Genomic DNA, 27,412 nt, shown 5'->3' on the forward strand with positions numbered 1-27,412 from the left:
ATGTATTCTTGGTTGATTAAACCTTTATTTTATTGATACTTAATGGTTGTTCATATTTATGAACATCACGTGATATTTTGATACATACATAAAATGTGGAATGATCAAGTCAGAGTATTTGAGATACCCATCACCTCAAACATGTATTATTCATTTGTGTTGGGAACATTTCAAGTCTTCTTCTAGCTATTTTGAAATATATAATACATCATCATTAACTATGGTTATTCTACTGTGCTATCAAACAACAGAGCTTATTCTTTCTATCTAACTGTATTTTTGTACATACTAACCAACTTCTGCTCATTCCCCTCCTTATCCTGCCAGGCCTCTGGTTACCATTCTACTCATTACTCCATTAGATCAGTTTTTTAGCTCTGACATACGAGTGAGAACATATATTTTTGTTTCTGTGCCTGGCTTACTTCACGTAACATAATATTCTCCACGACTGAATCTTTATTATTATGTAATTTTTCTCTCCATCTGTCATGTTTTCTTTGCTCTGCAGTCTACTTTGTGTAATAATATTGCCACACGTTTTTAAAATTAATGCTTGTATGGTACATCTCTTTCCATCTTTTTACTTTCAGTCTACCCATACCATTATATTTGAAGTGAGTTTTTTTAATGGTATATAGTTGGAGTTGCTTTTTATACACTCTGCTAATCTCTGTTTTTTAATTGGTGTATTTGGACCATGTATGTTTAATATAATTATTAGCATGTTAAGGCTTAGGTTGACCACTTAATTTTTTGTTTTCTATTTGTTTTTTGTTTTGTGATTCTCTGGGATTTTTTCCTGAAATCCTGTGGGTTACTTCAACATTTTCTAAAATTCAACTTTGATTTATCTGTAGTGTTTTGAATATATCTCTTTGTTTAGCTTTTTCAGCGACTGTTCTAGGAATTACATTGTGTGTTTATGTATATATACACGATGCAATTTATATATACATATATATATGTATCTCTTAAGTACTGCTGTGAATATTAACCAATTCAAGGGAAACATAGAAATCTTAGCTCCCTTTACATTCATTTCCCTTACCCTATTTAAAATATAGTTTTCTTAAGTATTTCCTCTACATATTAAGAATCACATTAGACCATGCTATAATATGTACTTCGACCCTCAAGTATAATTTAGAAAACTCAAGAAAAGTCTACTGTGTTTGCCTATATAATTTTCTCTTTCCATGTCCTTTCTACCTCTAAGAGGTGTCAAAATTGCTTCCTTTATTATTTCCTTTTTGTTGAGAGAACTTCCTTTCTTTTAGGGTAAATAAAATAAATTCTTCACATTTTCTTCACAAATTCTCTTTGTTTTATTTCATCTGAAAATGCCTGAGTGCCTTGATTTTCATTTAATTCGTGAAAGATATTTTTGCTGGTATACAATGCTGAGCTGAAAAAAAAAATTTTTTTTTTCAGTAGTTGAAAAATGTTATGCTGTTTTGTTTTGGCCTCCACAGTTTCTAAGTAGAAAACCACTGTCATTTGAATTACCTTTCCCTATTGATAATGCATTACTTCTCTCTGGCTGCTTTCATGATTTTTTTCTTTTTCTTTAGTTTTCAGAAGCTTATCGTGTGTCTCTGAATGAATTACCTTGGGTTTTTCTTGCATGGGTTTCATTTGGCTTCTTGGATCTGTAGTTTTTAAAAAAATTTTTTGAAAAAATTGCAGCCATTATTCCCTTGAATATTTTCTTTGGTCTCATCTTCTTTTTCTTCTCCTGATACTCTGTGTCATAAATGTTGGCTCTTTTGTTACAGCCCCACATGTTCCCAAGGCTCTGTAATTTTTTTTAAGTCTATTTTCTCTCTAGTGTCCAGATTATATAATTTCTATTATTCTATCAACAAGTTCACTGTTTCTTTGCTCTGTCTTATCCACCCTGCTGTTCAGTCCATGAACTGAGTTTTTTATTTCAGTTATTATAATCTTTAATTCTGAATTTTTTTCCAGTTCTTCTCCATAAGTGCTGATTTTTTGCTGAGGCTTACTATTGTCTGTTAGGACTTTTCTTCATTTGTTTCAGTTGTGTTTGTAACTGCTTGTTAAAGCATTTTTATGATGGCTGCATTATATTCCTCATATAATTATAAAATCTGGGTCATATCTGTTGATATTTGTCTTTAGTGATGCAGTTTTAGCTCTTTCTGTTGGTATGAGAGGTAATCTTTTACGGAAACCTAAACATCTTTGGTGTTATTATAAGATTCTGGATCTTATTTAAATCTTGTATGATAGCAGGCCTCCTCTGACATCACTCTGGTGAGTTAAGGAGGGACCCACCTCTTTGCTCACTAGTAGGATGTCATCCTTTTTTACTGCTGAATGGGAATGAAGGTTCAGAATCCCCACTGGGCCTCCAGCAACACCATCCTGGCTGGGATAGGAGGGGGCACCTCATTACTACTTCCCATGTGGTGGTCTCCACCAACACTTTGCAAGAGTGACCTTGTTACAGCTGGATGGCAGTGAATATCCTGACTCTATACTGGCTCTCTTCTAATACCTCCCCTGTGGGTCTGGGGAGACGTACCTCATTATTACCAGAACCGTATGGAGGACCAGGCTCCCCATGTGTTCTTTAGGGAGTCTCATTATCCTTCAGCAAGAAGGAAAATTCCAAATCTCCACTCTGTCTTCCCTGACACTATCCTGGCAACAGGTTTGGGTGCAGCATTACAGCCTGACACGAGTGGAAGCCTAAGCTCCCTACTCAGCCTTTGCTTTCCGAGTGGAATTGCTGTTTTTTCTGTAATGTTTGGCTACAGAGGTTATCATCCAAAAGTTTTCTGTCATCTTAGACTACCTCTTTCCTAGGTCTTTGGCTACAGAATTCAAACTTGGGGCATTTTTGTCTGCATCTATTGACATTTCCAATTTGCTGGCATCTCCAGTATCCAGTCAGGGATAAACAATACAAAACAAAACAAAACAAAAAAAAGTCAGAGAACTCACTCCCATGTTATTCCTCAGATCCCAAGGTCTCTAGCTGGTATGGCTTCCTCTATTTACCTTTCAGAATCAACTTAAGTTTGCCATATACATTGTCCAGGACTTTTTGGTTGTACTGAGTGAGAGGAATAGGAAAAAAAAAATCAATCTATATCATCTTTGCCAAAGCTGAAATGAAGAAATTAACTGTAAATAGAGAAAAAGAAAGAAGAGATAAAAGAACAACAGAGATTAGAATGGTGTTCCTCATTGTCCTTCTCAGAGATCTCTGTTGCTGAGAATCAATTACTAGATACCTACAAAGGGGTCACCTTCTCTCCCTTCCCTCCTCTATCCAAATAGAAGTTCAAGCTGAAAACACATGAGAAGAAGCACAAGAAAATAATACAGTTTCTGTCTGTAAATTTTCCTCAGTCTCCAGCCCCAGTAAATGTCATATTTGGTTATAAAATTGAATTTCTCAAAGGAACATTTTAAAAATATTCCCCTGACTTAGTTTCTTTGTTTTTTTCTTTTTTTTCTTTTTCTTTTCTTTTCTTTTTTTTTCTTTTTTTGAGCTGGAGTCTCACTCTGTCGTCCAGGCTGGAGTGCAGTGGTGTGATCTGGGCTTACTGCAAGCTCCGCCTCCTGGGTTCATGCCATTCTCCTGCCTCAGCCTCCCGAGTAGCTGGGACTACAGGTGCCCACCACCACACTCAGCTAATTTTTTGTATATTTAGTAGAGACGGGGTTTCACCGTGTTAGCCAGGATGGTCTTGACCTCCTGACCTCATGATCCGCCCACCTCAGCCTCCCAAAGTGCTGGGATTACAGGCGTGAGCCACTGTGCCCTGCCTGACTTAATTTCTTTTATAACTATTGACACAGCTGAGAGGTTGAAGAAGCGCATCTTTTTGCACCCTACACTTTTTTGCATGCGTAGGGAACAAGCTGGCTTCCTGGGGTTATTCTAATAACCGGGACTCTCTGCTGTCCTGTTGATAATGCTGTGGCAGAGTTCAGCAGGGATAGTGTCCTGTTTTGAGGACAGGCATCCACACCACTTCCCTGGATACTGATAGTGACCCTCCTTCCAGAGGGAAGGAGCCGTTATCATGCCCCACTGGGTTCCCTGTCTGATTAGGGGGCTCCACATGGGTTATCTAGTATTGGGCAGTTCAGGCTTAAATCTCCTGTCACAAAACTTGATCATGGCCCTCCCAAAGGCTGTGTGTTTTCACAGTTTCACACAGGCTGGGCCATGAATGAATGAATGAATGAATGAATCCCTTACTCTTCACTGCAACCTAGCCAGTTCTCAAGGTGAAGCATGACAAATAGTCCCACAGCAGCATGCATAACCCTAGGCTTCCCCAGGGTTCATTCCCTCAATGGAAGTTATAGGCATAAGTTAAAAAGCAGGAGAGAATTGAGCACCATGGTAACCAGAGTCCACCATGGTACCTTGGCATGGGGCTTCCTAATACAACATTGCATCATTAGACAAATGTAAGGCATTCTGGTGACCATACCAAACTCACCACTGGGCTTGAGTGACTCCTTAAAACAGGGTCAAGCTACTGGGCCAGGTGATTATTTTCTAAATCAGCAGTCTCCAACCTTTTTGACACGAAGAACCAGTTTCGTAGAAGACAATTTTCCACTGACCAGGGGTAGGAGGAGGGGGTGGGGATGGTTTCAGTGTGAAACTGTTCCACCTCATATCATCAGGCAATACACTCTCATGAGGAGTGCACCACCTTAGATCCCTCCCATGTGCAGTTCAAATAGGGTTCGTGCTCCTATGAGAATCTAATGTCACTGCTGATCTGACAGGAGGTGCAGCTCAGGCAGAAATGCTCACCTGCCGCTCACCTCGTGCTGTGCGGCCCAGTTCCTAACAGGCCACGGACCAGTACTTGTCCACGGCCTGGGGGTTAGGGATCCCTGTTCTAAGTATCCCTTATATGTCAGAGTAACTAACCAGCCTTACCTTCAAGCCTGCCATCCTGCCCCTATCATCATGCCCACCTGACCGTTGGCACCCCACCACCCACCTCTGATTAAATGAAAGAAGGAACTTCATATGAAGAAAAGCAAAAGGAATCAGGGATTTATTTCCCTTGAAGTATCACTGCATCCCTGAAACCATTTTAGAAGAGCTCTTATGGGTCATTTTATTGCACTACTTTCTGGGACAGAAATTCTTCTGGAAAATTCTGAACAAATGACTGGTCAGCATCTCATGTCAGGAAACTCACAGCTGTTCAGGGAAATTCCGTTCATTCAATGCATTCTTTGGTTGTGATTTGGTATTTTGTTTTACCCTTTTTGGAAACAGAGGAATTCATCCTTTATAGTGTTTCAGTTGCTCCTGGAGTTGTCAAGACTATTCCCTCTGACTTGCTGTGTTACTTTGTAAGTCATGGCTCCAAGAATGACAAGTCCTACAGTATGCACAGTTGCTAAGGTGCAGAGGGGATGGGCACTCAGAATGGGGTAGCCAGGGAGAATGTCAAACTGGAAGTCAAACCTGAACTAAGGCATGAAGTAATGCAATGTGTTCAGAGACCAAAGGGGCTTGTCGGGTGGGAGCATAGTGTAGAAGTGTTAAGCAATGGGCCTGGAGAGGTAGGTGGAGTCAATGGTTGGAAGGGAAGGGTCCAGGCAAGCCATGGAATGTGCGGAGCTGGGAGTGCAGAGTGGATGTTGGAAGACTCAGTTTGCCTAGAACTTGGATTGTGGGCAACCTGGAAGAGTCAAGGGGAAAGAAAGGAACTAATATGGCATCTGTTGCCTTTCCTCTTGGAAATAGAGATGGTTTGGCAATGCCTGTGGCTTGGATGAAGCCAGTTGGGAGAGGCATTGGCCACTGCAAGGCTTAGGATGTCTGGAAGGTCACCCTGGAGGCAAGACAAGGGCCCCCAGAAAGATGCTGAACCAGAAAAGAGGCCATAGATTGAGAGTCATGAGACCAACAGGAAATTCCTGCCTGTTTCCAAGATTCAGCACTGTGGTTGAGTCCTGGGAAGCTAGGGACCAAACCTAGAGTAGGTGCATCTTGGAAGCAGAGATACCTGACAGGGAAAAGACTGCAGATGCTTGTCCACCACGGGCACAGGCTCTGTATGCTCCAGTTACCTGGACATCCTCAGTGCCTCCCTGCAGCCTCGCATAGTATTTTCTTTAAAGGAAATTTCCTGATAGATCTTTGGTGATAATGCTTGTCCTATATTTTACAGTATTTCCAGGAGCTCTAGGAAAGGAGAAATGAGTCACTCACCAATATTCCAAGAAACCACCTCCCCTGGGGAAATTTGTGAAACAGTGGATACTGATGCTGAAAGTTGAGAGCTTGTCCCACAGTATTTCAAGCGAGGGAGGACACACACACAGTTGGGTTTGGAGAAACTCTGGCAGCCATGTGGTCCAGCCATTTTCTCTTATCTCTGCTACCCATCAGTCTTAGAAGGTCACGTGCTCAACATGCTTTAAAGAAAGTACTCAGGCAATGCTCCAAACCCTCTCCTGCCATCTACAAACTCACGCTGAAGCCCAGAGGAATTAAGGCAACGTTAGTACAAGCTTAACTTTGAATCGGATTTATCTTTGTGAGATATCCTCGTACTTCAGTGTATTAGGACCCTCCCTGGTCTGGTGAACAAGGCCACGATGATGGCAGCGTAAGGAACCAGGCAGGGTTACCTGTACATAGGGACCTTAGAAAGGACATCTGGTGAGGCTAAGGCTCTGAGCCTTATTGCAAAGAGGGCCTTCTCACCTAAAGCATCCTATGTGGCCTGCCCAGCGAGAATGTCACGTCCTCCTTCAAGCACACCCCACAGATGTTTTTACCCCAAATCATGAAAGTTTCAGATTATTTTAGAAACCTTAACTGAGTGTATCAGTGGTGAAAACTAACTTTACTCTAAAAAACTGGTACCCCATCCTGTTAGGCAAGTTCTTTACTCTTCAAATCTGCTAGTCCCTGGGCTCACAGGAGAGCACACTCATTGGGTTTTGCCTCCACATCACCCACCACCTTCCCTTGGCTCACCAGGGTGGCCACAGTGCTCACACAGGCACCTTCCTCCTCCCAGTGGCTCACCACAACTCCAGCCCCGCCCTCCCTCCCGAGCGGCTCAGCCTGGCCTCCAGGGCCCTCCGGGGCTCGTGTCCTCATTGTCTATGCCAGCCTCCTGCTCTTCTTCTCACACCAAGCCTCGGTCCCCCTGTAACCTGTTGTTCCTCACGCACCAAGCTTCCCCACCTTTCTTCATGCCATTTCTCCACCTGGAATATTCTTCCTTGCCCTCCCCTCTCCCATCGCTCTTCTCCCCCTCCTGCACACATTGAAGCTGCTTCCTCCATGAAGCACACCCTGGTTCTGTGAGTTAGAACTACATTTTCTCCAGTCTCATTCTCTGTCTCTATTTTGTTTCTCCCCCTCCCTTGTCTCCTCTCTCTCTCTCTGTCTCTCCCCTTCTCTTTGCTCCCTCTGTTCCTCTTTCCATCAGTGTCCTGTAGAACCCTTCTGGTGTTTTCCCCTTGATACCATGTATTGCGGCTATTTCTCTACACATCTCGCCTTCTGGACCAAACTGGAAGCTCTCTGAAGACAGGCGTAAAGCCGGCTTTACCTGGATGTCATGTTCTATCCAGTGCCCATCTTATGCACATCAATAGATTTTTCAGCATCAGATGACTGAAGGAGGATCTTAGACCTGGATTCTCACTGCTGCCTTCAGCACTAATGTCCTTCATTTCTAGGACTTCTCACCAGTTCTTAGAGATGCAGGTGCGAAAAGAAGACTTCTTGGGTTTGGTGCTCTACTCTACTTCTTACCAGCCATGTGATCTGGGGCAATCTGCTGAACCTCTCTGTGCCTCAGTTTCCCCATCCTCAAAGTAGAGAAGACAGTACCTATTTCACAGGGTCCTTGTGAGAATTAAGGAGATAGTCGAATGTAGTAATGCAGCGAAAGGCTATAATAAATGTGAAGTAAACATTAGGAGTTACTATTTTTATATATTTTCATATTGTTATGTTCTTATGTATTTTATATTTATATTGCCCCAAATCATACTTGCATACTGGCTACTGCTTTCCATTTGTTTTTCATTAGGCAAAAAACTAATTACTGATTCTTAAATGCTGTGGCCTATATTTTTCGGCAGCAACTCAAGGCAATATAAATGATGCCGTACTAAGAGAACACTCACTTACTTGGCTATCTGAGGATGCGGCATTTTCCATTTAAATCAGTCCTCAGGTGACCTGCCATCGCACCGTGTCAGGGAAGAGGAGTGGGAAGATGAGGAGGGGCCAGGGCTGGTGCATTTGTAGAGAACATGAAGAACAGGGTGGGAGATTTGAGGCTCCTGGTTTAACCAGAGGTGAGGCCCCTGCTGAGGATACTAAGTTCATAAAATGGTCTTATCGTTTCCTACTTTGCATAAATGTTTCTTTAAATGGTTGTATTTTGGAAAAAAAATCACAGTTTTCTGATGAATACAAGCACACATTTTAGAGAGATAAAAATATCTGAGATGCAAATATAACCGGTTTGAAATACATCAACCATGATGAGTTTCCCCCTCATCCTTAAAAGCCTACTTCTGGGTAGCAGAAAGCAAGGCAGCACTGCCGAAAATGCAGACCTCACTGGGTTCTGCCAGCTCCTGTCCTCTGTCTGAGGGAGCCCCATGCAGCGGAAAAAAAACCCTTTCTACCCTTTCTAGAAGCTCTGCATTCATGAATCAATCTCCTCTTCCCCCATCCTCCTCTCTCTTTCTCTGTCTGTCTCTCTCAAACACACACACACACACACACACACAGTGTCTCAGCCTTAGCTCTGAGCTACAGTCAGACTGTTATAATTGCCCTCATTAAAAACACCTCTGTCATTTTAGACAGTCAAAAAGAAGTATATATCTGGCATGGTCTCAGTAGAAAGCCATACTCTCTTTAGCTGAAACAGATGTGTGAGTATAAATTATACACACACCCCAAGCAAATTGCTGAGCCTTTATTTACTTCCCCAGGTGTGGCAGAGGGAATAAAGTTCAGACAGAAAATTAAATGCCCGTTGCCCCTGAAAGTCAATGCTCTACCCGAGGAGTTTGTTATGATTTAAACAAGATACTTAACGTTTTTTTCTTTTTTCAGCACCTGTGGACATGTTTTGCTCAAACATATCATCATGATTCCCCCGAATGTTCGATGTGTCTATGAATGCCTTTTATTAAATGTACAACAATACAACTTTAAGTCGAGTGCCTCCTAGAGCAAAATAGCATAGCTCTTCCAAGCAGTGCGCCTAAGTTCTGGAGCCCTTATATTCTGGAGCAGGGGTATGGAAATGCAGGTGTGGGTTGCATAGTCACCAGCTGTTGACACTCTTCATAAGTAGTCCCCTGAGGGGCTGGCAGCCGTGGGTCTGGCTAACTTCAGGGAAATTTGCTTTGTTATTTTTGGCACAAATGTTAAAGGTCAATATTTGTCCTCAAAGAGCAAGAACAGGTTCTGACTCTGGGCCCCCACACAGTAGCCAAACGGAATAATGATTACAAACCTACACATGGACATTACACTTGAGTATATTTATATGCCTTGTCTCATTTGTTCCTCAAACAGTCCTGTGAACCAGGCAGTGCAAATTCCACCTATCCCCACTTTAAAGATGAGAAAATTAGAGCTTCCAAGATTAGTTAATGAGTGGATAAGAAGTGGTAAAGCCATGACAAAAACCTTTCTAGACCCAGGCCTCCAAACTCTTATACACATGCTCTCTTTCTCCCTCTCCCCGCCGCTCTCTCTAAGAACATCCAAGTGGGATAGACACAATAAACAAGAACAAAAAATTTTCAGGCCAAAGTAAATGCTTTTCTCCCAACAAGTATGATTCCTGCATTTCTGACTTCCTTTTCATTTTGAAACAACATGAGATGATATAAAAACCCTCAGCTCCCCCAGGGAAAGACTTTTTGTTGTTGTTGTTGTTGAAAGGGAGTCTCGCCCTATCACCCAGGCTGGAGTGCAGTGGCTGGATCTCAGCTCACTGCAAGCTCCGCCTCCCGGGTTCCTGCCATTCTCCTGCCTCAGCCTCCGGAGTAGCTGGGACTACAGGCGCCCGCCACCTCGCCCGGCTAGATTTTTTTTGTATTTTTTTAGTAGAGACGGGGTTTCACCGTGTTAGCCAGGATGGTCTCGATCTCCTGACCTCGTGATCCGCCCGTCTCGGCCTCCCAAAGTGCTGGGATTACAGGCTTGAGCCACCGCGCCCGGCCGGAAAGACATTTTTAACGCAAGTTCTTGAAGCAAACATATCTGTCTTTTTCACTTTAAAATACCACCAATAGTCACAGTCTATCCGAGCATATTCAGGTATCCTCTTCATGTTGCTGACTTCCGCAGGGGTAAGGGATGGAGGACGGGGCAGAAAACAGCAAGCAGCGGACCACTTCTGAAATGAGCACACCAGGAAACAGTAGCCCAAAAAGTAAAATGACTTGTCCAGGTTCCTAGGGAGGTTTAGTGGTCAGGGCTTCTGGTCTACCACACACCGCCTCCCACCCACGACCTCCAGATGAGGCTATTGAGATGGGGCTTTGGAATTTTCCAAAGCTTCCAGAGTCCCTCGATGCCATAACAAATTATGCAGTGTGACACATGGATGCATTTGTGCACAAACAAACCTAAAGATAAAACTCAGGAAAATGGTCAGAAAGAGCAGGGGAGCCAGCAGAGACTGGGTGGTGCCCAGTGGAGTTTTTCAGGATGAATTTGCAGAGGACAAGAATGAAGTGGAACTGAAAGTATCTAGGCAGAGGGAATACTGCTTGCCAAGGCAGGGAGGTCGAAAACGGTCATGGGTTGCAGGGAGCTGGACCTAAGAGATGTGCGGAGAAGAAAGAGCCATCAGTCCAGGGGCCCTGGCTGAAAGCAAGGACTGCATTCTCACTTGCTAGAGGAGAACTGATGAAGCAGGGAGAGGCCACGTCAGGTTTGTGTTTTAGATAGATCCCCCGGAGCTATTTCATGATAAACCTTCCAGGTTGTAGGTGAGGCTCCAATCAGGTGGAGGCAATGTTAATAGTCTCCTAAGTAGAATGCAGTGAGGGAAGACCAACTTTAAAATATGCAAAACAGGCCAGGCATGGTGGCTTACGCCTGTAATCCCAGCACTTTGGGAGGCCGAGGTGGGCGGATCACGAGGTCAAGAGATCAAGACCAGCCTGGCCAACATGGTGAAACCTTGTCTCTACTAAAAACACAAAAATTAGCTGGGTGTGGTAGTGGGCACCTGTAATCCCAGCTGCTCGGGAGGCTGAGGCAGGAGAATCACTTGAACCCGGGAGGCGGAGGTTGTAGTGAGCCGAGATCCTGCCACTGCACTCCAGCCTGGCGACAGAGCGAGACTCCATCTGAAAAAAAAAAAAAAGAAAAAAGCAAAATATCAGGGGGTGAGGAAGGAAGAAGAAGGGGAGAGCAGGGGTTCCGTGGAGAGGTCAGGGCAGGATATGCAAATCTGGGCATTGCCAGCCATTCATGGAAATTAGGGACATTGCTGTGAATGAGAATACTCAAAGAACATAGAAATGGCAAATCTAGGAAACTTCAACACCACACTGGGACTGTCGTGTCAGGGATCTTGGCTAAATGGGCTTAGGTTTGATGGGCCTTGAGATTTCTGGGAGAGCAGAGGTTGTGGATAAGGGAAAGAGATCGGCTCCCTCTAAATCCTTTCCTGGCACATCACACTCTTCCCTGGGCTTCAGTTTCATCAACTGCATCACTATGGGGTTGGACTTGACAATCTCTAAAAGAATCACTTCCAATTTTAATATGCTATAATTCTAAATCCCTTCCTAGTAATGTAAATCCAACAACCAGGAAATTTGCTGTGAAGGAAACTCTTGGCTTTAGAATGAGGAGAATTTGCTTGGGACCGAGAATGAAATGTAAATGCTTTATTGGATATACATGTTGTATAACTGCAAACATCAACTTTCTGATAATGAGGGAAGGACATAAGGAGTTTAGAGACATCCAATAGAATAACTAAACTACTTACACCAAAACATATGTCATGATTTCCACCATAAGTTATGATATAGATGAGTCAGTCTGGGAGAGCTATATTTAGGATTTTAGGAGCCTCTCCCCACTTAATGTCAGAGGATTCCATTTAACTACAGGGAAGAGGAAATTACTGGTCCAGGCGGTATTTGACATCTCTAGGACTAAGATATCCAGCACATCTGAAAAAAACTAGCTGCAAGGACCACCCACCAGCAAGACCGGGGTCCAGAATGTGGCAGGGTCCTTAGGTCACAAGAGATGAAGTGGTGACACACACACACAAGAAAATAGACACACTAAACAGGGCTTGTTAAAAATATAATGCCTGGAATCTGGACACCTATGGTCTGGGATTGGGGGATTCTCACTGCTGGTGCCATCAGAGGAGGGTCAAGCTGAAGAGGTCTGTGATCCAGAGTGAGGCCTGATGGAGCACAGAGCCAGAAAATGGAGAAGTCAAGTCACAGACCAGGACACAAGGAGAGCCAGTACAGCTAGATGGATCAACGCAGCAGAACTGGGCTACGAGGAGAAGCTGAGAGTCAATGACAGGACACACAGAGACAGAACAAGCTCTGGGACCAACTTCACTGAGTCCCTGCCATGGAACAGCTTTTATGCCTGAATTGTTACAACCCGCTGGGGTCGGCTGGTGAGCAGCCGCTGTTCACACTCGCATGAACCAGCGTTGTGTGAGAGGCTCCTCTCTGCCTGTCTTATTCAGCTCTGTGACGTGACACTTAGCTTCTCTACTGGCCCACGCCATGTTGTTTCTCTGCATGTTGACATAACCCAAGTGGTAGGCTAAATATCATGGGCGAAATGCCACAGCAAGCAAGTAGATTACAGCTCCTTAGCTCCTTCTGTTCTCAAGGGCAATTATTAGTTTCAGTAAGAGGTGGTGTGCTGATTTCGTTGTCATGAAGACAGGGCTGTGGAAATCAAGAATACTTGCCATGTGCGAAGTTGTTTGTTGCCATTGAATCAAAGCATACCCTTCCAGTTTGGGAATAGTGTCATAGGGAGGACGAATAATGATCTTGCTATCCGTACTACAACACCCAAGCCATGACACATCAATTCGAGTGTTAGCCAAACTGCTAGGCTGTACTCAGCATTGTATCAGGGCCATGGGGAAAAGCAAATACCACCCTGGGCTTCTAAGCACTAAAATGTTGATGGGAGAGGGGCTGGAACCCAACAATGTGAAACCATGAGTAAACTTCATAACGATGACATGGGGAAGAACACTACAGTTGTCCATAAACAAAAGGTCAAAGAAAGACAACAGTGTAAAATAACAAGATCATGTTGTCTGCCTGTTGATTTAGCAAAGATAAGGGGGCAAAAGTGCTAGTGCCACTGGCAAGCTGGCAAGAATGTAAGGAACTGAAAGCTTTTATACACTGTCAGGTACAACCTTTGTGGGGGACAATTGACCACTATATGTCAGAATTTTTAATATTTAGACTTTTTGACCAAGCCATACCTCACCTTAGGATTTATCCTCAGAAAATAACTTGCACAGAACAAGTGCACAACCATATAAGGTCCAAGATGCTCATCCCAGTGTTTTATGAAGTAGTGAAAACTTCTAAGTAAATTAAATGGGATCTGGTAAAGGAAAGGATGATATAACCCATGATGAATGCTAGGCAGTCATTAAAAAATGATGATGTATTCCACCTTTATTGGCATAGAAAGATGCGTGATATGATGTTAAATGAAAAGGTTGCTTCAACACAATGTATATAGTACAGATACTTATCTCTATGAAAATAGGATCATATTCCCATATCTGTAAATATGCACAGGTAAAGAAATAGGCCTAGAAAGCAGTCACCAAAATGTAACCATGATTTCCTCTGGGGGTGGCATTAGATTTATAATTTTCAGTTTTTTTCTGAAGTTTTTAAATAATGAACATATTTTAGTTTCACAGAAAAACAAGGCTGCAAAAAAAGCATAACAACAGTGGACAATGTTTCAGTTACTACATATGTGAGGAACACAAAGAAATTAAAGAAAGCCAAAGAACTGTGGAGAAATTAAAGAGAACTTTTCAGTAGAGATGACCAGTATTCTTAATAGCTCCAAAGTCATGTTTTAATTAGGACAGATTGAATTTCTGTATGTATTATTCTGGCTTTCAAACTCAGTGGGTTATAACCTATATCTCGGTTAAAACAAAATGTTTTCAGCACAAAGTAGATAAGGTTATAAACCCATCAAAGCTTACGACTTTTAAAAGGCTCCAGGAACCAAAAAGTGAGACAAAGAAATATGTACAAAATCTGTTTAGTTTTTTGGAAAGAAGAAACCAAATGACTACAAAAATATCAACTCCAAAAATACCAAGAAAGCTTCAATGGGGGAAAACAGAGAGGAAAAAAAATTGGCATATGGATGTCAAAAATCCAGTGTCAAAGAGGTTTTGAAAACTGGTCGTGCGTCACCAATTATATATATCCAAGATCAGTGTGACAGATGCTCATTTCCAAGAGCAATGGGAAGCTTTTTAATGCCCTAAAAATCTCTTTTCAGTGACTGACTGATAATATAACTATAATGTGGGATTTTTATTGATTTAATTATCAGAAACCAAATTCTGACCCAGGAAAAAGAAGGAACAGAGATGTAGCTGTAAATGGCAATTAGATAATTCATATCTAAGACATGTTTTATAGATCATTGTCTTTTCTTCTCACCTCCAGGAAAAGCACAAAGAAGAAACTGCAACAATGGCCAAGCTGACAGAATCCATGAGTGAGTAGCTTCACATTTATTATTTCTTTTTTGTTTTGAATGGGAAAATGCGAAATCGCACAAAAAAGACATCCCGTGTGATGATCTGATTTGTCCTTCTCTTTCGCTGTTAAGGGACCGAGATGTGTTTCACACATACTGCCTTGTGTTGACGTTACTTTATGCGTTATTTGGAGTTCATGTTGCTTGAGGTCAAATTCTGTGCTGAAACTGTTACCCACAGTATGGAGCTGAAGAACAAAAATAGATTTTATTTGTAACACTGCACTGCGGATTAGGACCCACAGTAATTTCAAACCAACTTTTACAAGGTTTAGTCAAAGTCAGCTGAAGTTTTTTCTGAGCATCTATTCCGTGGGCTGGATGATCTAAAGAGAGGAAAGAATGATAAATCATTGTTAAACCCTTCAGGTATACTTCAGAAATTTCAGACAGAACTATTAAAAAATGGAGTACTTGCAGTATAAATAGTTTGTGATGATTTAGGTTTTGAACATAGCATTATAGTGCTCTTAAGCTAAATAAACAGGATACACAAAGCATTTGTTTTTCATTACTTGTTCAGGTTTGTGTTACAATTTTATTTTATTTTTTTTATTATACTTTAAGTTCTAGGGTACATGTGCACAACATGCAGGTTTGTTACATATGTATACATGTGCCATGTTGGTGTGCTGCACCCATCAACTCATCAGCACCCATCAACTCGTCATTTACATCAGATATAACTACCAGTGCCATCCCTCTCCCCTCCCCCCTCCCCACAATAGGCCCCAGTGTGTGATGTTCCCCTTCCCAAGTCCAAGTGATCTCATTGTTCAATTTCCACCTATAAGTGAAAACATGTGGTGTTTGGTTTTCTGTTCTTGCAATAGTTTGCTGAGAATGATGGTTTCCAGCTGCATCCATGTCCCTACAAAGGACAGGAACTCATCCTTTTTTATGGCTGCATAGTATTCCATGGTGTATATGTGCCACATTTTCTTAATCCAGTCTGTCACTGATGAACATTTGGGTTGATTCCAAGTCTTTGCTGTTGTGAATAGTGCCACAATAAACATATGTGTGCACGTGTCTTTATAACAGCATGATTTGTAATCCTTTGGGTATGTACACAGTAATGGGATGACTGGGTCAAATGGTATTTCTAGTTCTAGATCCTTGAGGAATTGCCATACTGTTTTCCATAATGGTTGAACTAGTTTACAGTCCCACCAACAGTGTAAAAGTGTTCCTATTTCTCCACATCCTCTCCAGCACCTGTTGTTTCCTGACTTTCTAATGATTGCCATTTTAACTGGTGTGAGATGGTATCTCATTGTGGTTTTGATTTGCATTTCTCTGATGGCGAGTGATGATGAGCATTTTTTCATGTGTCTGTTGGCTGTATGAATGTCTTTTGAGAAATGTCTGTTCATATCCTTTGCCCACTTTTTGATGGGGTTGTTTGTTTTTTTCTTGTAAATTTGATTGAGTTCTTTATATGTTCTGGATATTAGCCCTTTGTCAGATGAGTAGATTGCAAAACTTTTCTCCCATTCTGTAGGTTGCCTGTTCACTCTGATGGTAGTTTCTTTTGCTGTGCAGAAGCTCTTTAGTTTAATTAGATCCCATTTGTCAATTTTGGCTTTTGTTGCTGTTGCTTTTGGTGTTTTAGACATGAAGTCCTTGCCCATACCTATGTCCTGAATGGTATTACCTAGGTTTGCTTCTAGGGTTTTTATGGTATTAGGTCTAATATTTAAGTCTCTAATCCATCTTGAATTAATTTTCGTATAAGGAGTAAGGAAAGGATCCAGTTTCAGCTTTCTACTTATGGCTAGCCGATTTCCCCAGCACCATTTATTAAATAGGGAATCCTTTCCCCATTTCTTGTTTTTGTCAGGTTTGTCAAAGATCAGATGGCTGTAGATGTGTGGTATTATTTCTGAGGGCTCTGTTCTGTTCCATTGGTCTATGTCTCTGTTTTGGTACCAGTACCATGCTATTTTGGTTCCTGTAGCATTTTTTAAGAGGAAGAGGGGCTGGGCCCGGTGGCTCATGCCTGTAATCCCAGCACTTTGGGAGGCCGAGGCGGGCAGATTACTTGAGGTCAGGAGTTCAAGATCAGCTTGGCTAATGTGGTGAAACCCTGTATCTACTAAAAATACAAAAATTAGCTGAGCATGGTGGCGCATGCCTGTAATCCCTATTTTGGCTATTCGGAAGCTGGGGCAGGAGAATCACTTGAACCCGGGAGGTAGAGGTTGCAGTGAGCCAAGATCATGCCACTGCACTCTAGCCTGGACAACAGAGCAAGACCAGGTCTCAAAATAAAAAAAATAAAATATAAAAAGGAAAGTGGAATTTATTAGAATAAAGCCTTCTTCAAATGAGAAATGCAGTTTTCTATATTGAAGTCTAATTATTAAAGACCGTATGAGTATGAAATAAACCAATGGAAATTTCTCCTGGTGATGGATTTCATGTGGAAAGTTACAGTGGAGGCTTACAAACACTTCTCCATGAACACCTTTTTAAATTTGGCCAGCAAAAATTAACCATTAATGTTGCCCACATTTAACGTGCACCTTCCTCCTCCTCAAATCATGAGACTATTAAATAAAGGTGTTCCTGTGTAACATAGTCAGTGAAACTTTATTCCAAAATATCCACCCATACCAAGAAAATATAACTTGAAAAAGTTATTTACATTGATTTCCTTTCATTCCTGACCCCAAACCTCTGCGTAATTTTACATAAGTCTTGAACACATGCTAATTTCACATTTCACTGTAATGAAAGGACTGGGTAAAGAATAAAATCATTTCAGCACTGACACCCCTCTCCCCTGCTCTCATTTCTGTATCATCTCCTGCCCTGCTCTCTGCTCCGTCCTTTTTTTGTACCTGTAGTCTTGCAAACTGAAAATGTTAAAAGAATTTATAACTTGGTTTGAAGAACCCCAAACTGCTTGTATCAGTCCATTCTTACACTGCTATAAAGAAATACCTGAGACTGGGTAATTGATAAAGAAAAAAGGTTTCATTAGCTCCACACTTAGTTCCACAGGCTGTACAGGAAGCACGGTGCTGGCATCCAATCAGCTTCTGGGGAGGCCCCAGGAAACTTACAATCATGGTGGAAGGCAAAGAGGGAGCAAGCACGTCACATGGCCAGAACAGGAGGAAGAGAGGGAGGGGTGGTTCCATACACTTTTAAACAACCAGATCTCGCGAGCACTCACTCACTATCACTAGAGCAGCACTGAAGGGGAAATCCTCCCCCGCGATGGAATCATCTCTCTCCAGGCCCCACCTCCAACATTGGGGGTTACAATTCAATTTGCGTGGGGACCCAGAACCAAATCATGTCACTGATTCTCTGTAAGTGAAAGCATCCTAAAGTGATGAAATGTGCTCTTCTCAGACCTGGAATGAAAGAGTGTGGCCAGTGCCATCACAAAATGGACCAGCCTGTATTGTCCAAATATGGAGTGGATCTGTAGGCCTTACCAACTAATTCACAATCCACGGCACATGAGCAGATTTCTCGCTAATCTTTAAGTCCAAATTCACCGACACGTTCTCTGAATGACAGGAGGATCAGTGGCTTAGAACCTAAGCATCATTGTCCATGAAGTGAGTCTCAGGTGTCTGGGTGAATTAAATCAGATGGTGTTGTGCATAAGTTATGAGGCTAACAGTTTTCCCAAGGCCTCCGTTAGAAATTGATACTCTGGTTCAGTGAATATTATTTTTAACTCATCCGACTGAATTGTAAGGGTACTGTACTGATTAATATTTCTGATAAAGCCATTTTAATTTTTCCATTTATATTGGTTTCCAGATACATTTAAATAAGAGCTCTTCACCTGACTATTGATTTATTGGTTTTACGTTTCAGGTTTGGCTGGACAGTATTTCTAATGATTTTGGTCTGTGAATCAACTGTCATAAGAGAATTCTATCAAAGTTGAATTTCAAATCCTTTGGTAGATGACTGGGTACACCCATTCTTCTAATGTGCTCTGTCATTATGAAAAAGATTGCACAAATGTTACTCAATGCATAAGGAAGTTTAAAAGTTGAGAACAGACCTTAGAATCATACCCAGTGTCCCAGTTTATTGGTCCTTACAAAGATACAGGATATTATAAAATATATAAGATGTGAGGCAACTTCTATAGATGCTACAAAATGCTAATCATGTGGTCAACATACCAAACATTTCATTTAAATTAAACTCATGACTAATTAAATATACTATACAGTTATTTTACATAGAAATCTACAATGAAATACATAATTAGGTAAGGAGATTCAGTAGGCTGAGCAAAGAATTAACATATAATTACCACACAATAAAATTGATGGGAACATAAACCATGGCCATACTCTGGAAAAAAAAAAAAAGACAGAACCATGAATACTTAAAACACAATGCTATGAATGGGTTTCCAAAGCCAATAAACACTTTGCTTGTTAAACTGCCAAGTAAAAACCATCTGGTTACTAGAACATCTCTGTGTTTAACTAGAACTGGATAGAGATTCTTCTCCCATCACCCTACGTGTCCACATGCTAGCAAATGGCTAGCCATGTCAATGGCTAAGGAGATACCATAATGGGAAAGGAACGTCTTCTTCTTCTGGAGCAGGGAAGAGGTGCTATGTGCCATTTTTTTCCTGCTATGTGCCATTCATCAATCACCTCCAAAAAGTCAACTTCAATCATTTTTTTAAGGGCAAGCAAGAGATAGATTTTAAATGTTTGATTAACATTAACAAATTTTAAATGTTTTATCAAAACCAGCTTTATTTTTGTGAGTACTTTGCTGTGAAAAAAATTACAGCAACTTTATTTAATAAATTAAAAATACTTTAAAATATTTTATGTCACATTATTGAAATGAAGACAGGCCTGGTAAGGAAAAGAAAAGAAAAGGAGAAAGGAAGAAAAGTAGATGTAGAAGAAGAGATAGAGAAACAACAAAAACACACACAAAGAATAGAGAAAATATATGTACAGTATATGAGGAAAGCCCAAGAGAAGGGGGTATTAAGGAGAACTGAGACAGAATGACAAGGAGCAAAGACAAGACAGGTAGGAAAAGAGGGAGAGGAGGTAGGGAGAGCTTTCAACAGAGAAGGTTTCCGTGGGGTCTAAAAATTAGCAAACGAAGAGTGGCAATTCACAGCCTGTGAACTTTCAACCTTCCAAAGGCTGCCGATTTATATATATATACATATACACTTTAAGTTCTGCGACACATGTGCAGAATGTGCAGGTTTGTTACGTAGGTATACACATGCTATGGTGGTTTGTTGCACCCATCAACCCATCATCTACATTAGGTATTTCTCCTAATGTTATCCCTCCCCTAGCCCCCAACCCCCGACAGGCCCTGGTGTGTGATGTTCCCCTCCCTGTGTCCATGTGTTCTCATTGTTCAACTCCCACTTATGAGTGAGAACATGCGGTGTTTGGTTTCCTGTTCCTGTGTTAGTTTGCTGAGGATGGTGGCTTCCAGCTTCATCCAGGTCCCTGCAAAGGACACGAACTCATCTTTTTTATGGCTGCATAGTATTCCATGGTGTATATGTGCCACATTTTCTGTATCCAGTCTATCCTTGGTGGGCATTTGGGTTGGTTCCAAGTCTTTGCTATTGTGAACAGTGCCATAATAAACATGCATGTGCATGTGTCTTTATAGTAGAATGATTTATAATCCTTTGGGTATATCCCCAGTAATGGGATTGCTGGGTCAAATGGTATTTCTGGTTCTAGATCCTTGAGGAATCACTACACTGTCTTCCACCATGGCTGAACTAATTTATACTCCTACCAGCAGTGTAAAAGTGTTCCCCTTTCTCCACATCCTCTCCAGCATCTGTTGTTTCCTGACTTTTTAATGATCACCATTCTGACTGGCGTGAGATGGTATCTCATTGTGATTTTGATTTGCATTTCTCTAATGACCAGTGATGATGAGCATTTTTTCATGTTTGTTGGCGGCATAAATGTCTTCCTCTGAGAAGTGTCTGTTCATATCCTTTGCCCACTTTTTGATGGGGTTGTTTTTTTTTTCCTTGTAAATTTGTTTAAGTTGTTTGTAGATTCTGGATATTAGCCCACTGTCAGATGGATAGATTGCATCAAAAAGTGGACTGCCAATTTTTTAACACTACCCTTTGAAATGTTAATCTCTGTTTGCATCTTCACAATGGATATTTTCAGACTTAGACTACAAGAAGCCCTATTCCAAATGGGGCAACTAGAAAGCCCACACTGGAGGGTTAGAGTTGGGGTTAGGGTTAGGGTGACTCTCAGCTTGCTCACTGGTAACCAGCACTTTGCCACTACACCCACTGACTGAAATGAAACTGAAAGCTCGATTCTAGTGGAGGCTCCCAATATTGTCTAAAAGCAGGCATGCAGTGGCCCAAACCATGCCATCATCAGAGGTGACACAACCTAGTAGACTGTCCTGGCCTCTCAGATGATGACACATTGGAGATGACCAGAGGCAGGCAAATAGCCCAAGAGCTCTGAATCGTGGTCTGCATGGAATACTTTGCAGGCTGTTCTTACATAAATTTCCAAAGATAATTTTCTTCGTAGTCATTGCCTGCTGACACAGCACTGCCCTCCAACCTTGGAGGTTCTGGGAATGCATCAAATACAGCACAGGAAGTCTTGACACATAGTTTCATTGATAATTTAAATTGCAATCAGATATCTTGTCTTGTGCATGGTGTTGGAGTTGCAAGAGTTGAACAGGCAGTGGACTTGGCCCTGATGTCTCCTCCTGGCTGCAGGATCCCTTCTCTAGGACCACCCCACCCTCCACCTCAGGGTTCTGCTGGCAAGCTGGAGTCACACTTCCGTCCCCTTCTCTGCATCAGTTGTGTGTCTGCCATGCATTGCTGCGTCAGTAGGTGGGGACCGCCTGAACTACCTGTGGCTCTCTCTCATTCTTGGTGGAAGGAGCTGGCTTCCTCTTACTTTCTGTCTCTATCCTGCCAGCCTCCCTCAAGCATGCCCACTCCCCTCTTTTCCTTTACAGCCGGAGCATCCCTAGAGGTTGTCCTCATGAGCCATTCTACCCCAGCCATCCCTTTGGGCATGGTCCACCTTGAAATCACCACCATAACACATCCACATGGAGCAGAGAAGAGGTACTCATCATTTCCAAATAAATAACAGAGCAGCAGCTTTATTCTGAGTAGCTCCAGGGGCTGAATCTTCATCCAGCCAGAAAGAGGCAAACAGACTATGGTTTCTTTTTCTGCAAAGAGTCAAGGACCTGCTCTGTGAGGGGTTCAGAGGTCTTAGCTGTCTGCTTTGATATAGAGGGAATTCCTCCTATGACTAAAGAAACAGCTCAAATTTAGTACAGATTTGAAACGCTGTTGTGTCACATGAAATGAAGACAGAGAACCAATTACAATCACCACACATTAAATTAGCTCAATTAAAGCAGAGTGGTTTCTAATCATTTATTCCCTTTTTTATGGGGTGGTTATTATAGCTCTGGCATTGTGTTAAGGCACAGAAAGACAAAAAGACGGGGTTCCTGCCTGCACCAGGCGCAGCATTTGGGGGCAAAGGAGGCAGGAGAGTAACAGCTACGACACATGGCACACGCTTTTGCAGAGGCAGCCTGTAAGTCGCTGCAGCTTGCAGGTGCAGGCCACGAGGCTTTCCTTTTCCAGACCCCAGTGTGCTCCTGCATCAGAAAGGCACCCAAAGGATGATCAGGGTTCCACCAGGCAGCCAATGGGACTGTAAGTGCCAGAACGTCATGGGGGAGGACGGAGGTGGGGGAAGAGCAAAGCATTGATAGCAGATGACTGGGCAGATAAGAGGAGTCAGATTATAAAAGGGCCTGTGTGTGGCTTGGGTTTTTCCTGTGGGTAATGGGGCAGTGCCAAAGGTTTCAAAGAAGATAAGCATTTTAGAAGGATTCCACTAAGGCATCGTGGCGTGGATTGCAGGTTGGGCATATATGGATGAAAGAATCCAGGAGCTGGAACACCACATGAGCGGAGAGACTCTGGGGGCCTAGACAAGAGTGGATCTGAAATGAATTAAAGAAGTGGTGACCAGTGGGATGTAGTGGAGGACAAGAAGGGACTTTGAGCTTAGGGAAGAGGCTTGGCGAAGCTTTTGAGAGACCCCAGGACTGGAAATGCAGTTGGCAGAAGGAGTCAATTGATGAGCTGATACAATTGGTTCAAATGCAACTATATTGAATTTAGGGTTTTCTGATGGTAGGCACAGGCTTCAGTTGCTTGGAGTTGATTTTTGGTCCACAGTCAGCGTGCCTTTTGGGAAAGAGCCCCCTACTCTCTAGGATATAAATAGGGCAGGTGTACGTGTATATATCAGCAGCATGAGGCTAAGTTATGTTGCAATAACAAAAACATCTCTGTGGCTTAACATACATGCACATGCACATACATTCTCCTTTATGCCACTTGTCTGCACTGGTCAGCCATGATCTGGACATGCTAGGGTCACCCTGGGACCCCCCACAGTCTCAGAGGCTCCATCTCTCCACCTGTGTTTTCACATCCGCAGCTATGGTGGGGAAGAGCACATGGCATATTGACACTGCATCTTAAAATTCCATCCAGAAGTGACACATGACACATGTCACTTCCGCTCTGATTGCATTACACAAAGCAAGTCAATAACCTCGCCTCACTTCCAAGATGGAGGGGGCACAATTCCACTCTGTGCTTGGAAGGAGGATGTACAGTCACCAGAGGACAGAGGGGCTGAACTGCATGCTAGAAATGCCAAGAAGTCAGCCGGGTGCAGTGGCTCATGCCTGTAATCCCAGCACTTTGGGAGGCCGAGGCGGGTGGGTCACCTGAGGTCAGGAGTTTGAGACCAGCCTGGCCAACATGGTGAAATCCCGTGTCTACTAAAAATACAAAAATTAGCTGGGTGTGTTGGCACATGCCTGTGATCCCAGCTACTCTGGAAGCTGAGGCAGGAGAATTGCTTGAACCTGGGAGGTGGAGGTTGCAGTGAGCTGAGATCGTGCCATTGTACTCCAGCCTGGGCAACAAGAGTGAAACTCCATCTTAAAAAAAAAAAAAAAAATTGCGAAGAAGCCAGACTGGGGGGCAGGGAGATAATCAACTCTCAGCAGTGGCTGGGGACCACCACTACATCTAGGTCAGAGGGACGGAAAAGAATGACAGAATTGGAACTACAGCCTACCTGTCTGATGAAAGCTGGAGCCATGCAGGAGGCATGGTCACTGCCAGAGACTCCTCTATAGGCCAAGAAGAGGGAGAGAAACACCTTGGTTCTCCCTTCCTGTCGACCGCCAGGATCCCAGTGGAGCCCTCACTGGCTAAGACCATCTGGATGTCAGCTGACGGAGCTTCCCCGCCCCCTACCAGATACAGAGCTGAGCAGGTTAAGGGTGAGGCAGGGACCTGAGGATAGACAGGCCAGGATGGGCCTAGGAAAAACCTGAGTTGATTATCAGAGAGCAGATGACTGCCCCATGGCTCCAGAACCACCTGCCTACAAAGACAAAGCCTGGGTCCCGGCAACCAAGACAAAGAGCCCAGGAAAGCAGGTGTCAGAATTCTAGATGGGAGCCCATTCATCCAGAGGTCCCAGGGTTCCTGACAATGGGAGAATCCTGTAGATTCTGTAGATCCTGTAGCTGCGCTGCGAGTTGAGGGCTGAGGAAGACATTGTGTCATCTCACGTGGGGCAGAGCTGTTCATCATGTATGGCCTTTAAGGTGCTAAATGACACTTTCTCCCAGGGACAAAAGCTACTCCAGGCCCACAAGATAGTGCTTTTTAAAACACACTTTCTCCCTACCAGTGAAATTTAGGAACTTTAAATACTGAGATCCCTATCTCAGGCTCACACTCACACAGGTACTTATAGGATCATCTCAAAAGTAACTTGACTTAAACTCACTACTCTTGACAACTCAGTTCCTGCCATTACATACTTTAAGACATGGCTGTGATGTTTTATTTATGATTATTGTCTAATGAGCTCTGCAGTGACAGCCACCCAGGAAAACATTGCTATGTCCCTACCAGAGGCAACGTGTCCTTTATAAAGAAGGTTTGGGGTCTTCTTGAAGCCCCACAGTGATGCCGTCCCCCTCAGCTGTCCATCAGTGTGCCTTCTACTGTCTCTGCAGAATGGTACTTACTTCCCTCTACTGCCTTTCATCTCTCCAAAACCTCCCTTCTCATTTGCCTTCCTCTTCCATAGTGGGTAGGAATCACTATGGCTGCCCAGTCTCTCTCCCCAAGACCACCTTCTGACAATTCCCCACTTCCCCTCCTTGCACATTCCCCTGCCTCCTTTGCTCTCCTTTGCCATGGGCCCCTCCTGCAGGTGAGCTGAGCTAGGTAAGCTACAGGACTGGAGGCAGGTACAGGTTTTGAGTTGCCAGCACAGGTACTAACAGAAGCAGTTATTCCCTTACCAAGAGCTTCTGCCATGTGCTTCTGGGAACAGGTCCCGAAGGCCAGCCTAGAGGCGGGTTCTCATGCTCTCCTGTGGCTCCAGGAGCTAAAGCACATTTCTTCACTACCCCGTCTGCTCACGCTTGCCAAATTGCCTCCTGTCGTCTCAACTTGTAACTGAGGGATTCAGCTTCTCTCTTGTTATTCATTGCTGGGTTGCCTGCAGGACCAGGGGAGCCAGGCACTCAGTGGATACTAAGAGGGGCTGGCTGGGAGCAGCAGCAGAAGCTTTGTTTATGCTGCTTTATCACGTTGGTGCAGTCCCTGTACAATGTATCATTTCAGTCCCACCATTAGGCAGAAAAGCATCCTTTGACTGAAAGCAGAAGCAAGCCAGTAGGCTCCTTCCTGTCTGTGCTCCTCTGAAAAGCTGGTATTTTTTCACTGTGAGACACTTGTTTGTCCTTACTGGGAAACATCTTATAAACTCAAGGATAATTGCTTCCTGGTTGAGATTACAGGCGTGTTCAGTTGGAATCAGAGATCCTACCTACCTCTGAGGCTGACAGGGCTGAAATGGACTAGAAGGCCTGAGCCATGTCTCCATGTAAGGCGGCTTCCCACCCTGCCTGCTCACCCGTCTCCTCCCTCCCACTCCCTCAGGGTGGGAGTTTCTTGATTCTGTGGTTTTTGTTTGTTGCCTCCTGTGCTCACTGCCCAGGAGCTTTCCCCTAGCAGCCATCTCCAAATAAGAATGCAATTCCCTCCCTTGCCATCTCCAGAACAAGCATGTGGCTTAAAGTATTTAACTGGTACAAACATGCAGGGGTATGCAAAACAGCAAAATAAGTGTGCGAATTTTAGATTCATCACGTGTAACATTCCTGTAAGTTATGACTGGTCTTTGTGCAAATGGAAATGGGGCTAGAACTGTTATCTCAGATTCATCTCCTTCCTTTCTGCTATCTCGGAGATCACGTTGACCCTCACCTTCTGATGAATGTCCTTTACTTGGTTGGCAAGGAACTCACCTCTCTGATGCCCACAGCTTCTCTCTGGCACTGGGAAGGAATGAACTGGGGTTTCTCAACGTGACCACCAGTGAGATTTGGCAGCTGTGTAATTCTTGATGTGAGTTGTAGGATGATTAACTTGACCTCAACCCACTAGAAGCCAGTAGCACCCTCCTTCTAGGTATGACAGCAAGGTGACTTCAGATATGGCTAAATTTTTCCTGGGGGAGCAAAGTCACCCCCAGGTGAGTGGTTGAAAATCAATGCTGTAGATGAAACCAGGAAGAGAGGAAGACCAAACAGACCCAGGCATTTATTCTTCTGCAGTAATGGCAGGTTTGCTAGTCAGTCTCAGACCCTCCCTGGGCCTGTGGTCTCCAGGCTATGGCCTCTCACCTTCCACTTGCCTAACACGGGGATGATCAACCTGAACCCCTGCTGGAAACCACCAGGAGAGTCTGTGTGGTCAGCCACCTGACCGTGGAGACAATTCAGACATGAGAATCTCTATTTTATTGATGATCTGATTGAGGCTCAGAAAGATGCACTGATTGTTCCATCGTGATGGTGTTGCAAGGGAGAGTTGGAAATACCACTGCCTTGGGGACTGACAGACACAGCAGAGCAGGAAAGCGGGCAGGTGGAGGAGGCGGGGACCCTGGTTCTGAGCAGGGCTGACCATTTGCTCCCAGAACATGGAATGAGAGTGTCTTTCTTTCCACAACAGCAGGTTTTAGGGTTGACTTCCTCAATAATAATATTTTTTTTCACTCATTTTGCCTTTCCAAGTTATTGGTAATGGAAAGCCCGGCTCTGGGGCAGCCATGGATCTCTTCACTTGGTTCCATTTGCCCCCATCTCGGGGGCACCCCGGCGTGGGCAAAGCTTCCATGGAGCATTTCACTCCAGTGTCTTCCTCTCTCGTATGGGATCACAGGGACTTTGGCCTTCCTTATATGCCACTCCTCTTACAGAAAGTAATCACGGGCAAAGCAGCTGTTCATGACATGAGTCACCGCACTACCAGCCCAGCGTGGCAACTCAGACACAGAGGCCTGAGCCAGGCGGCCACCACCATCACCGGGGCCACAAGCTCCACACGCCTCTGCCTCTGTCTCCATCACCGCCCCCGGCCCCCGCGCTGTCTCCATCACCGCC

General features: G+C 43.5%; 1 protein-coding gene across 2 annotated transcripts in view; it reads left to right on the forward strand.

Annotated features, from left to right (window-relative positions):
* KCNJ6 (potassium inwardly rectifying channel subfamily J member 6) overlaps positions 1-27,412 on the forward strand; it is a 308,832-nt gene that overhangs the window by 66,708 nt on the left and 214,712 nt on the right. For both annotated transcript variants that reach the window (XM_023189489.2, XM_023189497.1), the window contains exon 2: positions 14,749-14,800. In XM_023189489.2, coding sequence (XP_023045257.1) covers positions 14,776-14,800 — 25 coding nt within the window. In that variant the 5' untranslated portion in view covers positions 14,749-14,775. The remainder of the gene's footprint in view (positions 1-14,748; positions 14,801-27,412) is intronic.

Source organism: Piliocolobus tephrosceles, chromosome 19, assembly GCF_002776525.5.
Source record: "Piliocolobus tephrosceles isolate RC106 chromosome 19, ASM277652v3, whole genome shotgun sequence".
In the NCBI taxonomy this organism is placed as follows: domain Eukaryota; kingdom Metazoa; phylum Chordata; class Mammalia; order Primates; family Cercopithecidae; genus Piliocolobus; species Piliocolobus tephrosceles.